General features: G+C 37.2%; 1 protein-coding gene across 1 annotated transcript in view; it reads right to left on the reverse strand.

Moving 5' to 3' along the window:
• Nucleotides 1–394: 394 nt before the first annotated feature.
• The window catches only part of sptlc3 (serine palmitoyltransferase, long chain base subunit 3), a 40,555-nt gene continuing 22,238 nt past the window's right edge, over nt 395–18,711 (reverse strand). The window contains exons 7-12 of the mRNA XM_067386597.1: nt 16,860–16,965; nt 15,669–15,888; nt 10,232–10,358; nt 4,856–4,991; nt 3,415–3,544; nt 395–1,711 (exon numbers count right to left, since the gene is read on the reverse strand). Coding sequence (XP_067242698.1) covers nt 1,598–1,711; nt 3,415–3,544; nt 4,856–4,991; nt 10,232–10,358; nt 15,669–15,888; nt 16,860–16,965 — 833 coding nt within the window. The 3' untranslated portion in view covers nt 395–1,597. The remainder of the gene's footprint in view (nt 1,712–3,414; nt 3,545–4,855; nt 4,992–10,231; nt 10,359–15,668; nt 15,889–16,859; nt 16,966–18,711) is intronic.

An 18,711-nucleotide genomic window follows, 5' to 3' on the forward strand; every position in this document is an offset into this window, starting at 1 on the left:
TAAAACAAGTGCAGACTAGACTCCATCTGTCTGCAGCATTTACTATCTGTCTTGATTCCTCCCAGCATTAATCAAGCGGTTACCCCACACCTGCGGAATGTGCATCTCTGTACTAATTGCTAGTTTTAGGTGAATATTGGCCTGAGTGCAACATAGTTGGCATGTAGAGCTCAAGCATTCAGACAGAGCTTTTGGGTCTCTTTCAAATGTAACAATTAAGTTTTGTCTCATTCAAAGCAAAGAGCTTGGTAAAACATGTGCAGACACTACTATTTGTTATCACAAATATCATTTTGTAGCAAATGAATCAAAGAGGTAATTACTATATGCTTTGGTGTTTACTGTGGTAAATAAAGTTTCTATAGAGACCATCTAAATGTAGAGAAGCACATCATAATAAGGATGGAAATCTTCTGAGCCTGATTCCTCAATGATTCTGGTTCTTTAATGGGTCAATTTTGACAAAGAAATAGTTGGAACAGCATAACATAAAATAACATTGTAAACTGTACGTTTGACTCAAAAGAGTCATTCGTTTTGGAATGGGTCGGACTGCAGTGGTTGTGATGTTCGTTTTTGATTCACAAAAAAGAACCAAGTCTATTAGAGAATCAAGAGTACACTGGTCACACTGTAGGTTTTTGAGTCATTAAAAAGAACCGACTCCTAAGAGTCATTACCTCAGGAATCAGCTTACTCTGCATGCAGGTCTGGTGTTTATTGAAGTGTTTCTGAATTGGAACTGATTCTATGGCTCTCAATCCTAGTTATGATCAAACTAAATGAGTGAAAAAAAAATCTAAAAAATCTAAAAACCTGCAAATGAACAGAAGTTCTGCATCAAACAAATGGCTACCAGTTTCTGTTCAGTTACAAACAAATGACATGAAGCAAACATTTGATTTACAAGTACAATCAGATTATAAATGTATTATTATTTTATAATCATAAGTAGTTTCCTGCACATTAAAAAAATAAAAATAAATGCCTGACCGTTTAAATTAGAAGGACTGGGATCTGCAAGATGCAATGCATGAATGTTTAATGACTGTGAATGAGCTGGACTGGGTCTACAACGCCCAGCCTCGTTCAATCTCTTTCAATCAATGTACTTGTGGATCACACAAACACATAATCCAGCACAGAATGAAGGTCTTTCATCAGTCCATCTTAGCAGCAGGATAAAAAATGGGGCCACTTCAAGGGGTTTCTTATCCGCAGCTAGAGTTTTGATGTAGGTCAGTGTTAAGGGAGTTAATTGTTTGATATATTTAGAGCAGCTTTTGATATATGTTCTATAAACACAGCCGTTGCGGCCCCTCCCTTTTCCCCACAACCCCCTGAGAAAAAAATCATTTAACAAACTTCACAAAACTGTGAAACAGCAGTTAAAAAACAATTAAATATCATTTTACAATATATACATATAACAGTCTGTGCCTTAAAGGTGGAAGAACTATAAAAGCTATTACAAACACTGCACAATGTTTTGAGGAAAAGCAGAACTGTGAAACAACAAGACACTTTTCTGCTAAAAATGACTTTGTCAATGAGGTGACCTTGTTGGCAACACACTCACAGTGATGAGAGTGAATGATCAACTGTCCAGCTCAAAGTCTGTTTCATCGTACAGCTCTGGCCGATGAGAAAGTCTGTGACGAGAGAACTTCACCCTGATGTAGTCTCCGAGTTCATCGAGGCTCTGGAGAACCTGGGAGGAGATAAGGCTATTCAGTGAGGCTACGTGAGATAGCTCAGAGGTTGCTATTTTCAAGGTTTTTTGTTGGGAACATGCCCAAGAATAATTATTTAGCTTCTGTGGCACTTTCAGGTGGTATGTTTGAGGCATTAAAGTGACTTTGAATAGTTAAAAAGCAATATAAGTCAAATAAATTGGTTTGAAGTGGAATTAAACATTTGTTTAGCAATTTAGGACTCCATGAATAAGCTCTGCCATCACTTTGGCTCAAAAAGCTTCCTTTTAGAGATTTATTATTTATCAAATCGGTTCATTTGAGATATTTAATTGCATGCTCATTTACCCCTTTTTTTACATTGAGTACATTAACCATCATCTAAAGCTTACTTAAATAAGCATTAATCTTTACTGCTTTAAGTTCATCTTTAATAACACTAATCATTTATTAACACTGTTAAACGTAATCATGAGGAAATCTGAAAATTCAATATCTCCTTATCTCTCAATATCTTGTTGGGATTATTAAATTATATTAAAGGGTTAGTTCACACAGAAATGAAAATTCTGTCATTAATGACTCACCCTCATGTCGTTCCAAACCTGTAAGACCTTCATTCATCTTCGGAACACAGTTTAAGATATTTTAGATTTAGTCCGAGAGCTTTCTGTCCCTCCATTGAAAGTGTATGAACGGTATACTGTCCATGTCCAGAAAGGTAATAAAAACATCATCAAAGTAGTCCATGTGACATCAGTTGGTTAGTTAGAAGTTTTTGAAGCATTGAAAATACATTTTGGTCCAAAAATAACAAAAACTATGACTTTATTCAGCATTGTCTTCTCTTCCGGGTCTGTTGTCAATCCGCGTTCACGACTCCGCAGCTGATGTAAGACGCTGCTGACGTGTTATCCGGTGCGCCGAACTTCGTTTACAGTCTGAGGGAGACGCACGCTGTATTCAAGCTATTCTACATTGTTTGTATTTTGGTATTGCTATATTTTGTAAAATGGTGCATAAGTGTGCATGTCGCGGATGTCCTAATCGCCAAAAACAATGACGTAAAAGTGCATTACCAACGCCGACAGATGAAAGAATTCAATGGAATCAGTTCAATGGAATCAATTCAAAGGAATAAATTCAATGGAAAGGATTCCGGAAGAGAATACAATGCTGAATAAAGTCGTAGTTTTTGTTATTTTTGGACCAAAATGTATTTTCGATGCTTCAAAAACTTCTAACTAACCCACTGATGTCACATGGACTACTTTGATGATGTCTTTATTACCTTTCTGGACATGGACAGTATACCGTACAAACACTTTCAATGGAGGGACATTTTCAGTCTAAAATATCTTAAACTGTGTTTTGAAGATGAACGGAGGTCTTACGGGTTTGGAACGACATGAGGGTGAGTCATTAATGACATAATTTTTGGGTGAAAACTAACCCTTTAATATCAGCCCACAATCATAACATGGAAAAAATTATTTTAATCTGTATCACACAGAATTTGTATATCAGTCTATCCCTTTATAGAAATGTTTTAAATATACTGAATTTTCAGCTTTTTAAATAGTTTTTGATTCATCTGGTCTCTGAACACCCATTTTCATTTCACTAGACTAGTCTAACACTAACATTGTAAAGTAAGTCTAAGTGTTGGTAAGAAAAAAAAAAAAAAAGAATCCCAAAATAGAGACAGATAGTTTATTACCTTGTCGAGCATGGCTTTGGTATGGGCGGCAGACACACAGAAGCGAGCTCTGGCTTCTGTAATGGGTGTAGCCGGGAAACCTACAACCACAACACCGATCTTCCTCTTCAACATGGCCCGTGAGAATGCCCTGTGTGCAGACGATGAACAACTTGTTGGCTTATCATCACTATGGGTTTTAAATGAACATTACACACACACATTCAAAAACAAGTGTACTACTGCCAAACTGTCAAATGTTCTAGAACAGCTTGCAGTTTCAACTTTAGTTAAGTATGATATGAAGTCAAGATTGGTGGTATTGACGTTTTTCATGCCTACCCTGAAAGCAGTAGATGCATTTCTAATGCTTGTTTCTTCAAAACCTTTTATGCACTCAAGTTTCCAAAAGTTGTCATTGCTCTTAGTGTGACAACCTTCATTACAAACTGAGGCCTTTATTAGATATCACACGGTCATGGCCTGTCTTTTAGCACATCTAGAACTCAAAGTAGAAACATTATGCAGGGTAAAGCTGTTGAGATTCCCATTCAGAGTTTGCACTGTCTGCTACCTTTCCTCACCCTTTGAGTGAAGGGAAATCCATTGTAAACCGCACAGCTGGACTGTCATTTGCATTAGCCAAGAGGGAGAAAAAGAGGTGGATTGACAAGGAGAGAAAGGCAAAGGGAAAGGTATAATGGAGGAGGAAAAGATTGAGAGCGAGAGGAGGAGAAAAGGCCTCCACTTTGTCAGCAGAGACGACAGCATTGAGAGAACAGAGCGGCGACGGAGAGTGAATGCTGGATTTAAAAGGCCTCACAGCTGCCGTCGTCTTTGTTGGTGTGCCAGGAAGCTGTTATCTTTGGAGGAGTCTGAAACGCCTGTGCAGTGATGAGCCTCTCGCATGTCATGTTTTCTTTCTGCCTCTCTTGTTTTTTTCCTCACCACTGATTCATGGATCAACTAGACCATCCAAGATGGCTATGGTCCAACGTCTTCTTGAAAAGACCACATCGCCTTCTTTGGAATGACCATTGGAGATGACTGCGGCTTTTGTTGTGGTGTCCTCAAGCAGTCAGGACATTTTCCACATGGCATTCAAAGCTATCACCTTTGTAACCCATGTAAGCCTTGCATTGTTGTTTTATTGGCAGCCCGAAATGTGGGCAGGTTCACAAGTTCAAAGGAGGATTACTGTAGTGTCCAGACAGTGGAAACTGTTCTTAAATCACAAAGAAGATGCACAGACGTGAAAAAAGCTCACAAAGAAACGTAATGTTTTGCTTCTTGCTGGCCCAGTGATCTAAGCTGAGTTTTCAAATGGACTAAATAGGGTTTGTGTAAATGCGAGCCCGGAGATGCTTTTGTGCAAACTGACGCTCTTTTATACATGTTGTGTGAGTTGGACGCTGCTAGAATCTGTAATCCAAACGGGTTGCTGGCTTGGGGAGCTGCTTACCCAACTTTCCCAGGTAGATAGAGCAGGAGCGGAACCACTGGAGAGTCCTGGTTGCCGTAAATGATGAAGCCCATCTCCTTCAGCCGAGATCTGAAGTAGCGCGTGTTCTCAGCCAGCTGCCGAACTCTTCGCTGGCCTGCGGGGGAGAAGCAGACAGAGCCGTCATCGAGGAGAATTTGTTAGCTTTCGTTGGAAGAGGAGAGACATAAATGGGAGTCTACAATAAAGTAAAGGTCATGATTTACAACAGAGCAACTGTAGGTCAAAAGGAAAAGTGCAAATTATCTTAAAGTGCAAATAATCTCAATCCTCCACTGGAACTGTATTTGAAGGATTTGATTGTACTTTGATTGGATGAGAGGGATACAGGCTATGAAAGTATTGGTTACAGTAGATGTTCTGCATTTATTTATAGACAGATTACTAACTACTTTGCACTAGTAAAAAAAATGGCAGTGGTCAAAGAAGAAATACAATGAAACCAACAAACAAAGAACCATGAAAGTCAAATAAAACTGTGGCTGAGCCATATTTAAACTGCCATAATCAATAATTGTAATGTACAATAGTAAATGATTTTAAGACATTTCTAACCTTAATGTTTACATTTCTATTTTGACTTTGAAAATACAAAATCTCCACTAAAGACCTGGTCACAGTTGCATAAACACAACCACTATGTTGAGACATTTTAGCCGTTTTTCCACCATTGGGCCAAACCATTTTCATTGCTTAACCATTCCATTCCATCGGTATGAATATGGTTTCATTTTTCGCTGTGGGGTTGATAACAGAGCTCTTTCGAATACATTACAAGTGCATCAGAAGTTGCTAAGGTATAATGGAGGTTGATCAGTTATTTCTTTTTTTTTTTTAATGCATTTACTTTGTTTAAATAGCGCGCTTGGCCAGCTAGAGAAACTTGTAGACAGGCAATAGATAAGAGACCAGTCCTGAGTGGCGACGTCAATACATGCATTCTACCGGTGCGGTTCATAATCGTGCCGTGCTCAAGTGGAAATATAACTAAACCTTTCCTTACCATTTTTAGAACTGTTTGGCCCGATGGTGAAAAAAGCGCTTGCTGTGTCTTAAGAACTAGTCTGACCAACTAGCAGTTTTCAGATTCAAATTATTTTTCAGATTCAAACCAAAACAGTAAAATATCATTTTTAATTACTTGTGCATAACCTAAGAAACATTCATAGGCTTCATCATTTTAATACATTACTAGTAAGTCTATGCACTCGCCTCCCAACTGTCCACCTGTCACCAGCTGGAGTACCCTTGATAGCCACCAGAGGGCACTTTACCTCAGACTATTGCCACTCAATCAATGAATACATTTCCCATAATCCATTGACTCATCATGTCTGATTACATTAAGCTGTTGCTCATTAGTTTGTTAGTCTCTGCCTATTCATTTGGTCATTCATTGCAAAGTCTTGTATGTGTCAGCACTGCATTTCTGAGTGCTCATGTGGTTTCCTGTTCTTTGGTTTTGACCCTGTTGGCTTGAGCCCTGTTATTGTTTGGACTGTTTACCCTGTGTTTATGACCTTTTGCCTGTTTTTGGATTATGTCTTTGGCTTACCGTTCAATACACTACTGCGTTTGGAATCTCAAGCTTTGCGTTTCCGACCAGTGCATGACACCACCCAACGCTGTGGCTAAGATTGTATCATATTTATGATATTTCGTATAAATGAGGACTGTTTGAGGCTACGTCCACACGAAGCCGGAGCTTACCCTCTTTTTTTTCCTCGTCTCAAAAAATATCTGCGTCCACACGAAACCACTGAAACGACTCAAAATTATGTAGTATACATGCCAGACCATTATGTGGTGCTGTAATTCTGTCACAGAAATGCACTTAAAGCAGCGAAGAAGACTTGGAGCATATGCACATAAACCTTGCGCACTGAATACAAACTATAGTAAAGCTTAGAAATAACGCTTTATTTTGGTTCAGTATCGTCTGCAGCATGAACACAAGCATTTAGAGTGTGCTATTGCTGTTGTTGGTGCTGTTTTGTGGTGTTAGCGGCATCTGACTAGGGTCAACACGTGGGATGATGACATCATAGTTTCAGAAAATATACGGATTGCCCCGTCCACAAGAAAACGCAAAGACGCCGTTTTCAAATTTATCCACTCTGGGACCCGGTTTAAAAAAATAGCGGTTTCACCTTTCGAAAACGGCGGACGAAACACCTATCCAATAAAAAAATGTGTGCGTATTCACAGAAATGCGTCTCCGTGTGGACGGGGCCTGAATCTGATGGTAATTTGAAAGTACACTGAAATGTTGTCAATTCTACAGTAATTTGTAGTGCTCAGGAAGTCTGTACCCACTCTGCGGTAGCATCAACACCAAACAGACCATGTCAAGCAAACCATAGAACAAATATGTCTACAAACTAGTCCTAAAATCAGCTGGCAAAAAGACTGGACCACTTTTTTTCCAATATATTTGAATACACTGTTTGCCTGCAAGTTTCATAGTTGTTCTACTTAAATATAGTCGAAAACACTGGGAAAATGGCCAAGGAATTGCAACATAATGTAATGGCATAAAGCCATACCACCAGCAGTTACTGCTCTTACAAAACAGTCTTAGCAATACCTTAACTTTCCTTTTCCTAGACATAGACTACTGGAACATATATATTTCACCCTTATTTCTGTAGGTATAATCAAGAAGAGTTTACAAATGACTATTAGTTCCCTTTAGGATATAGACTGATTTATGTGAAAGACTAGGAAAGGGGCCCAAAGAAGGAGACAGGAAATGACATCATCTGCTCTGCCGTTCAAATCTCATGATCGGTCTTTTAATAGCCCCTCATTAAGACCATTAAGTAGTTAGGTAGACAGAGTAGACCCATTCATAAAATAATCCAAAAACATAGTAACAAACAAAAACAGGAAGAAAACAGTGAAACAATAAAGTCTTATGGACATTATACATTTTCATTACATTTTGAGGCTCATTTCTGTACTCTCTTGAAAACGCCTCTTAATCTGTGTGTGTGTGGAGTGAGTCGATGTGAAAAACAGTACCAGCTGGTTTTGTTTTGTCAGGCTGAATGGTAGACAAATTTCATTATTTGCCAAGACACTCTTGGCTTGTACATAGGATACAATGGATTTGGCACACAACTGGAGACTTGGGGTAAACTGAGAAGCACGAACTCAGATGCGCACGGTACCATGCGGTTGCCAGTAGATTAGCGGTTACCGCTCTAGACTAGTAATCCGAATTTTGGTGGTTCGTACCACAAAGATATAATTCTAACAACTTAATGGGATTGGAGACACATCAGTAGCTCAATGAACATCAATACTTTTCACTCTTGGTCTTGTTCAGTTTATGTCTACCACTCTTTCTCTCCATTTTTAATGGTGTGAATCATGCAGTTCTGAGTGCTGGCCAGGTCTGCCTCCAGCTCTTTTTGGCACCATGGCCTGAGCTTTTGGAAAACAACATAATGTTTGCATATAATTACCTGTGAACCGATTGGCAGGTATTTCAAAAGGAGGTGTGCTGTAAAGCCAAGCTCAAAAGACCGTATGTCAGCAGAACGAATACAACTGCTGTTAATTTTCATTACATTAGAAACTCTTCAGCTGAAACAATACATACTGGCATACGCAAGAAAGAGCAGGTGAAGCTCAAACCAAACAATTAGTCATGGATGTAGTACAAGTTCAGGTCATCTGCAGCCTATTGTGTTGTAAATTTAGAGCGAGATGGAGCATTGTAAAGCGAACTCTCAGAACAGTGTGATTCACCCTCCACAGAAATCTGCATCATGCCAGTTATGACACCCATGGGCGGCTTGTCCAAGTCTGATATAGACATCACAGTATTCAGCAATTCAAAACAGCCTAGAAAGATTCTCTTTGGACAAGTTTGGACTAGAACCACTTGGCCAGCTGAAGCAGGGAGTTTTATTTGAAACAGTTATCTGAATTAAAAAGTGCTCTATTTAAAAAGACTTTGACATAAAAATCCTGAACGTCTCTGATTTAGGAGTTCCATTTTAATAAATAAACCATATGCATGATTCTAAAGCCACAGTAACACTAGACTTTGAGCACACAAAATTTCTACAGACACTGTAACAGTTGTGATATGACGTCCCACTCTGCGGTCTTTTTTACCTGAATTCAACATATAACAAATAGTAATAGATTTTAAAATGTAAAAATATACAATCAACGACTTTACTGCTAAAGTAAAGTGAAGTGAAGCAGTGTTTTGAAATCGTCCATCACTATATAAGTCGTTATTTTGTCTTTTTTGCACACCAAAAATATTCTTGTCGCTTTATAATATTAATATTGAACCACTGTACTCATATGAACTGATTTAAATATGTTTTTAGTTCATTAATGGATCTTGAGAGAGGAAATGTCATTGCTGGCTATGCAGGCCTCGGATTTCAACAAAAATATCTTAATTTGTGTTCCGAACATGAATGAAGGTCTTACGGGTGTGGAACGGCATGAAAGTGAGTAATAAATGACATTATTTTTGGGTGAACTAACCCTTTAAGCAACACAAGTGTTTTCAACATTAATAATAAGAAATGTTTCTTTAGCAGCAAATCTTAGAATGATTTCTGAAGGATCATGTGACACTGAAGACTGGAGTAATGGCTGCTGAAAATTTAGCTTTGCCATCACAGGAATAATTTACATTTTAAAATATATTAAAATAGAAAAGAGTTATTTCAATTTGTAATAATATTTCACAATTCACAATATTACTGTTTTTGCTGTATTTGAACTGTAGTGTACTGAACTTTACTCTGCCCTTCTTAGTGGTCTGAAGCCTTTTCTATGATGGTGTGAACTGCAGCGAAACTAAAATGAAACACAATGTCTTATCTAAAAACATAAATATATGGATTAACGCATATCAAAAACAGAAGGCAGCTTGAGTAAACCCTTATAACATCTGGTGCCATTCTGCTGACTCCTAATACCTGGAAATATGTGACCTTTCCTTGACTAAAGGTCTAAAGGAGTCTTTAAGCCAGTCACATTGCTTTATTGAAATCTGTTTTCCATGAGTTATACACTGTGGTGAAATACATTTTATATGGTTATTAAATTCATGTGAATCTCTTTCCTATTGGATTCCCCATGTTTAAGGAGAAGTGTTGGGTAGATAATTTCAGTGTCTTCCGATATTACAATGACTGGCTGATTTGAATGGCGGGTCTCAATGTCCTCTGACACATCAAGTGTAAAGTAGTGCATCTGTTGACTTCAGTCATGTGACTTTCTAAAAAAAGTCAGGCAGTCCCTTTCATGATTTTATGTCTTAGTATTGTTTCAGTGTCTTTGCATTTCTTTGTTACTAACCTTCTGTTGTGCCATCGACTCCCATGATGCATTTAATTGCCCTGATGATCTGCTCCACGACAGGTGGGGACATGGCTGTAGCGTAAACTGCGCTGTGAGAGTGAGAACGCAAATAGTCCACCAACTCCTGCAGAAAAACAAAACACGTCCATTATTAGAGAAATGCTTCAGCCCAAAATTAAAATTTTCATCATTTACTTAGATTTATGTCACAAAAGTTCAGACATTTTGCCTGAGATCTTCTTTTGTGGTTCACAGAAGAAAGAATTTAATACTGGGCTAAAAAATAATAGTAAAGAAATTAAATTAATTTTAATTCTATTTAACTGAATTCATTTCTTTAATCAAAATTGAATACAATTCATTAAAAATAAAATATATCAAAATGAATACTGACATAAAGGTAGTCATTTATTATAAAAAATATTAGGGTGAACTCTTTTAAATACTTTATGGGCAACACACAATGTCAGTGTTTCACAAGTTGTGGTAATGTAATGTTTTTTTGAGTTCAAAGTCTTGAACACTGACCAGATGATCCATGAGAAATGTATTGCATGCTTAAGCAAGATATTTAACCTCAGATTTGTGAATTAAAATGTCACTTAATGGCCTGGTTTCATACACGGGGCTTAAATCAAGCCAGAATTAAGCCTTAGTTCAATTAAGACATTTAAGTAGCTTTTATAAATGTGCCGTAGAAAAAAAAATATTACTTGTGTGCATCTTGAGACAAAACAGTGTCATTGACATATTTTAAGATGTGTCAGTGCAAGTTGCTCTCAGTTAAGACATGCTCAAGCATGCATTTTAGTCTAGGACTAAGCTTAAACTTTGTCTGTGAAACTGGGGGGAAATGACCTAAAACACTGTGCTGTCTGAATTACACCACTAGAGGGAGATGAAACCACACAGCACACACCTGAGACACTGGTCATCCAGTGATGATGACAGCTATTCATTGTCCTTGTATAAAATCTGTCTGTCTGTGACTAATAACGGATGTTTGTTTAGCAAACTACTTGTATTGGATTCCCTGAATTAATTACACTAACAGCAGTTCTGACAATGAGACAAACACATTTGGATATTAATAAAGCCTTTTTGGTTGCACTTTATTTTACAGTATGTGCACCTATGTGTACTACCTACAGTGTGCTTACCTAAGAAAGTAGGTAAAATAAGGTAACTACATGGGTTAAGGTTAGGTTTAGGGGCAGGTTCAGGGTTAGTACCTTACCCAGTTAATAAGTATATAGTATGTACACGGGGAACAGGACTGTAAAATAAAGTGCTACCGTTTTTTCTGTACAAACTATTATTGTTGTCATTCAATGAGGTGACATTTTTTCACAAACAAGCAGTTTTGGAGATTGTGCCCTGTCTGTCCTGCATCCATTAAAAAGGCTTCTGAGCAGAAGCTGGGGCCAGTATCCAGCTCTTAATTGCTGTCCTCAGACATCTGTATCCACTGTGGAGGGGTGAGGGGAGGGGACGCACCTCGCAGTGCACACTGGCCTCTGCATCCAGATGTGTCCTCTACTTTGAGGACGGGGGCGAAGGGGTTTTTAGGGGAAAAATCTACTAAGCAAACATCTGCTTCCTCTTAGAGTGCAAAATTTGCAGTGCTTTAGGTCCTGGGAGCTTTGTGGAAACAGCATAAGATAAGTCAGTTAAGAGAACGTGTCCGAAATCCACCCACATCTGTGGAGCGAGGGACTGGCTGGAGCCGTTTGGCGGCTCTCTTTGTGTACCTCCCACTGCGCCTGTGTACAGTGTCCTTATTGCTGCTGAGAGCATATTTGAATCTACTGCAGTTGAGTACCTTTATAAAAGAAAACAGTAAACCTATGTGAAGGAAACAGAAATTTTCTTTTACAAGTTGACAGGTACGACTAAAACGGTCTGCAAACAGCAACACTAGATTTTTCAAAAGAAACGCATAATAGAAAAATAGTAAAAAAAAAAAAAATGTTTATGATTGTTATATACATTTATACAACAGTTCTTTCTGGTTCACTAATCTGATTGGCTGAGAGCCATGCAATATTCTCCCAGTATCAGCACCGGTACCGTTTCACCATTTGTATCACTCTGTTTGTGGCGACTGTCATGGCGGTCAAGCAAATTTACCATATTATTTTATAAATACTACTGTGGTTATGTCACGAAATGTAGTTTAGAGAGTTTTTTTTTTTAGGTGAGAATGAAGTTATTTAGACTTTAAATAAGAGACTCATATATAAACATTGCACATATTTTAGTATTTGTTTTGACGCGTTCACAGATGCAAGCTCCAGGCCATCAGCGGACGTCCAGTGCTCGTGTACCCACAGAGAACAGCTTCATCATTTTGGCAAATCCTGTGGGTATTTGTTGCTGGCTGTAGATAGTGGTTAAAAATATAATTAATTTGGGATATACCAAATCTTTGGTATGATGATTTCAATTACTTGTTCCAGAGCAAAACGATTTGGGTTAAGGGGAAAATTTAATTTTATAACTTTATATTTAGGATATATTTTACTTAAATCCTGTACTGGAGCTCTACTTTTGTATGTTTGACTTGTGTTTTTTTATTTATTTGATTAAATCAATGAAAGTTAAATTATTACGCCATTAGATGGCAGCAAAGACTCTCTTTATGAGTGAGTCAGAACAAGGAAGTTGTTTTAGTGCTGTGGGAACTTAAAAAGGACAAAGTCAAAGATGTCGCTTTCCTCTGCAGACATTCAAACTGATTTCTTTATAATGGATTTAGTATTATGGACATCGACCTGAAGAATGAATGTTATATCAGATAAAGGTAATACACGTGTTTAGTCGTGATATCTCTCTTTTACAATACTCTACATAATCCAAAAAGCTTCAATGAAGCGACTCAAAGTTCCTTCGATACTAGTTCTGAAGTGACGTTTTAGAATTAGTAACAGAGGCTTGGGTTCAACGGTTAAACTGTCAACTTGAGATTTGAATCCATGACGGAAGGAAGTAGTTCTGCATAAAAGAGTGTTTTTAAAGACACTCCTTTGTTATTTCTTACTTATTTACACACTTGTGCCATCAAACTGTTGTATAAACACAATATACAGCCATATCGCATGACTATGAGTGTGATATTGCTCATATATAGTCCAAGTAAATATTAATCAATCAAAAGAAAACTGTATTTTGTCTTATAAAATAAACAAATTGAATAAGTGTTGGATCGCCACATGATGTGAAAATCTGACTGATGTGAAAAACAACTACTTTATAAAGCTCCGGCAGTCACGTGACCCATTCTGTTTACACCACCATGCTGGCAGGCAGGGACAGCTGGGAGCAAATATGAAATGAAAGGCGCCAGCATCAGTTTCTAAGCAACAGAGTTCACTGCGCGCTTTAATAAAAAAAAATATAGACATGTACATAGCAAAACATAATAAATTAAACATAACAGATCCCTATAATGCCCCCAGGGTGCTTTTAACATGTATCGATAAATGAACGGATAGCTTTTCTGACCTGCAGTATCCTGATATGTACAACTACATCATCAACTTTCCCTCATCCTACTCCGGAGACTCTTTAAAAGCCTACAAAAACCTGGAGGGGTACAAATGGACACAATCTAATTTTGTGATGAATATTCAACTTTGGAGTCTGACGGCTAAAACCTGCTTCGTCGTCATTGGAAGGGTAAGTCAACTGTGTTGTTAGGTAACGTAATCGGCCCTAGCTGTCCTTGTTTGTAGGCAGCCAGCATAGCAATATCACCGTGAGTACAGTAGACATCATAAATATCATGAAATCTTACCTCATTTAATACCAAATGTTTCCCAGATATGAAAATATGCAAATGAGGTGTCATCAGTTGCCCCTTGAAATAATCAATAATTATTTTTTGAAATTTTTATGGAAATGTGTGTGAAAAATTGTGTTTTATGTTCAGCCACAATTGTGAAAATTCTTATATTGCCTATCATTTAACACATTTTAAAGTCTTTCATATCATTTTTGTGACTTCGGTAAAGTTGGTTTTATATTCGCACATTCGAATTCTGATAAATTCAGACTTTCCAATAAATGTGCAATAAATTAATGTTTGCGAATTTTAAGCAGCGACATGATATTGAAAACCAACGATTGTCAACTTACAACATTTTTCACAGTCGATCAAAATAGGCAAGTATTGTTTTAATGGCATATTTACTTGTGATGTCCGAATGTGGTATAAAAAAACAACTTTACCGAAGTATTTTTGTGTTACTATTAAACATAAAATCCCTTATACAACACTTAGGAATACTGAGATAAAGTATAAACAACTATTGTTCAACCACTATCGATACCAATGCTACAGCCGCTCTAGCACTCTTCTGATGGCCTGCCAAAATGGTGGAGTTTAGATTATGTGACGTCAACCTCCTGAGCTTTATACACTACCGTTCAAAAGTTTGATATCATTCAAAAATGTATTTAAAAAAAACCAAAAGAAATCAATCTTTTATTCTGCAAGGATGCATTAAATTGATCAAAAGTAACAGTAGAGACGTTTATAATGTTACAGAAAATTGCTATTTCAAATAAATGCTGTTCTTTTGAACTTCATCAAAGATTCTTGATAAAAGTGTTTATCAAAATTCCGGTTTCCACAAAAAGCACCAAATCAGAATGATTTCTGAAGGATCATGTGACAATGAAGTCTGGAATAATGTCTGAAATTTAGCTAAATAATACCATTTTAAAATAGAAACAATTTCAAATAGAACAGTGTTATTTTAAATTGTAATAATATTTCACGTTGTTACTGTTTTTTACTGTATTTTTGTAAATAAATATAGCCTTGGTGAACATAAATTACTTCTTACCGACCTCAAACTTTCGAATGGTACATTATAGACAGGTACCATGTTAGGAAGCATCCTGTGAAAACCTGCAATTTTGATTTGACCCATAAAACAGTGCTGGCATTCGGCCAACAGTCTTTCAACTTATTAACAACGCACTCAATATTACACGCACATGGGGTCTCTCTCTCTCTTTCCCTCTCTCTGTTCTCCAAAGCATGTGTAATTCAAAAAACCTGCAGTCTTTTTTGTTTTCAGTCTTTTATAATCAACTGCCATGTCCGTGATGTGGTTATGAAGTGAAGTGGTCTTTTTTAATGGAGTAATGAGAAGAGAGAGGCGGTGTGACACGAGTGTGAGTGACATTTGGGTAACATATGTAGTTTCACATCATGAAATGAGACCATGTGTGTGTGTTTGAAATCAACAGGAAGGGAGAGTGGTGTGCAGGCTGGTGCATCGTGCATTTCTGCACCACTAGCGTCACCAAACGACAAACAGTAGCTCAATAGGCCAAATTTCTGTAAAACCTTGGGCTGATTTTTTTGCCTCAGGAAATGTCTTGTTAGAAGGCCCCTGACAGTAAAGTATTACATGATGCCCACCTTTTTTCCAGCTATGTACCCGCCAGCAGCCCCGAAGCTCTTGGTGAAGGTGCCCATCAGAACGTCCACTTCATTGGGGTCCACTCCAAAATGTTCCGTAACTCCTCGACCTGTGGGGCCCACGGCCCCAATGCTATGGGCCTCATCGAGGTACAAATAAGCCTTGTACTTCTTCTTTAGTGCTAAGATCTCCGGCAGCCGGACTAGAGAGCCTTCCATACTGAAAGAAACGCAGACAAAAATATTTCAGTTAAAATGTGTGAAAGTCACAAGTCAGATCACTGACATAGAATGTTAACATGTAAACAAGGCAAATATGTATAAATAATTTAAATGTTTAAAATATTTCAATAAATGGTAATATTGTGTATATATAATATTACATATTATTATATCTTAAAAATATATTATATTATGATATTAAAATTGATAACTAGATACAAATACATAGAAAAATAAATGTATTTTTTTAAATAAATTTCAACTTTCATAATCCATAAACTTTAATATTCTAAATTTAAAATACCTACCAACAACTTTTCATGTCATTTAATACTACAGGTCAACACTACTATAAAATGTCTCCATTACTTGGCATATATCACTGAAATAGACGTCCTGAAAAATCACACCTGTCTCAGTGACGGCACTAGGCACAGTAAATGGATTGATCTGGTTATCTGTACAGTGGTTGCAAGTTTGTGACTAATTTATAATCTTCTATAATCGTGCGTGAATTTCATATAAAGTTCATGAACCTTCAGTTTTCACGTCACAGCATAGATTTATGCAATAAATGACCTTACCAAAAGGGTTATCAATGCTCATGAGGCTGGAAAGGTTCACACAACCATGACTGTAGACTTTGGCCTCAATAAACCAACAATCAGACAGGCAGTGCCCAAATGGGTGACATTACGCATCAGAAAAACAAAAGAAACAAGAGTGATAAAGAAGCACTGACAATTTCATTATCTCCTCTGTAGCTAAAGAAGGTGCCACCGGTTATTAAATCCAAAAGGTTTTAGCTGTTCGCCAACAACAATTATAGTAAATAGCTATTTGAGCTATAATTTCGTAGGAAAGGTACTCTATGAATTGGGTTTTTATTTATTTCCTCTTTCATTTGATGTATCTGCTTACATTAAGGCTGGAATGAATATGACTGTAAACATTCACAAATGTTCTGACCTGTAAATGCCCTCCACCATGATGAGAATCTTCTTCCAAGAGCGATGGGTACGAGGCTGCCCTGAGCAAACCGCTTCCTTCAGGAGCTTTTCTAAACTCTGCATGTCTGCAACCAAACACAAAACAGACACATTATGACACAATCAGGTATTAAAAGAAATACACACTGTTGGATGGTATTTTAGCTTAATCAAACAAGAAGCATACTTGTTTTTAGGTCTTCCCAAACCAAAATAAGAAGGATACGCTCATAAATGTCAAGTGGCTGGACACAAGACATTTTTATGTGCCAGTCATGAGCAGTGGAAATTTAGTTCTATATTATATGAAATCATCTTTAGAAATGCATATGGCAGTAATATGAAATCACCCCAACATGCTAGATGCTTCTAACTGTATGTGGCCAACACGTTTTGTTCTTGTTTTTCTTGTATCAGATTACTGAGACACAAATCTGGCAGTGTTGCTAGAAAAATAAGCAACATGGTATGCCAAAAATAACTGATCCACCTCATCAAAATAAGCCTAAATAGTTTTGTGAGTGTGAGGGTGTTTATGGATCAAGGAGAATTGCTTGAATTCAGTTATCTGATTTATTATCTCATAAACTTGCATAAAACAAACATTAAGCAAGGGTAAATTGCATCTTACTGCAAAGAAGAAAAAAAAAAAAGCCTTTCTAATAATTGTATCCTAGGGGAAGGGCTGGGAAAGGCAGAAACAAGCAATGAAAAGGGAAATAAATTACAGTGATTAATAGTGATGTTATGTAAAAACGGAGCTCTAACAGCACACTGGGATATTTGACGATGCTGTTATTGGTTGGTCATATTTTATTGTGTAAGCCCAAATGTGTGACTGTATTCTGTAAATAAACCTCACAAAAACTCAACTCACCCATATTTAGCCTAAAGTCACTAACTGTATATAACAACCAGACGTGGCAACACTACAAACTAGCCAACAGATGGCAGAGTTGAACTGCAAAATCAAACATTTTCAAAGCAGCTACATGTTTGATTCTGGCCTGTGTCGCATCCTGATCTCATTCCTCCTCTCTTACTCTAAAAACTTCCTGCCTTCTTTACTGTCTCTATGAATAAAAAGTGACAAAAAGCCCAAAGAAAAGAATGTTCCATATAGTCTCTCATTAAAGTGGCCTCATTTCAAACAGGTGGACGTATTTAGGCCAGTGAAGGCCAATGTGGACGCGGCCTGCTTTCACTATCCATGCAGTCCTGAAATACTACACTCACCTAAACAGATCTGCCAAAGGTTTCAGGTTAAGAACAACTAAACAAAGAAGAATGACAATTAAAAATTAATACTGGATGAAAAAAGGTGTGGGGGCTTAAATGTTAAAACTATGTTTGGCTAAATCTTTATTTACATGTGTGTTATTTTATCACTAGTTTATTCAATATGACAATGGCAGTATTTTTAGCTTGGTTATAGAAGTTTTAGTTAGTTTATAATACAAAAACATTTGGTGTGTAGTGGAAACCTACCCACTCACTACAAAATCTGTCTCATTGACATGTACAAAACAGCAATAATCATTATTCAAAACAATGATGTGCAGCTTTCAAGTGAAACAACAAGAATCCACTCACTTTTTCTGTGTACCATATTTACCATATCTGCAGTATTTTCCCTTGGAAAATCCAAGTCTTCAAGAAAGTCCTTATGTAATTGATAAACTAAAAAGCTAAAACACAGGCCTAAATATTCCCTATGTCAGCAGCACATTCAAAGCATTTGAACAAATTGAGTCTGTTTGTATTCAAATGTGCAAATGAGCATAAGCTGACACCAACCAGAGAAACAGATAAATAATATCTACCTTCCTGCA

Source organism: Chanodichthys erythropterus, chromosome 5, assembly GCF_024489055.1.
Source record: "Chanodichthys erythropterus isolate Z2021 chromosome 5, ASM2448905v1, whole genome shotgun sequence".
NCBI lineage: Eukaryota > Metazoa > Chordata > Actinopteri > Cypriniformes > Xenocyprididae > Chanodichthys > Chanodichthys erythropterus.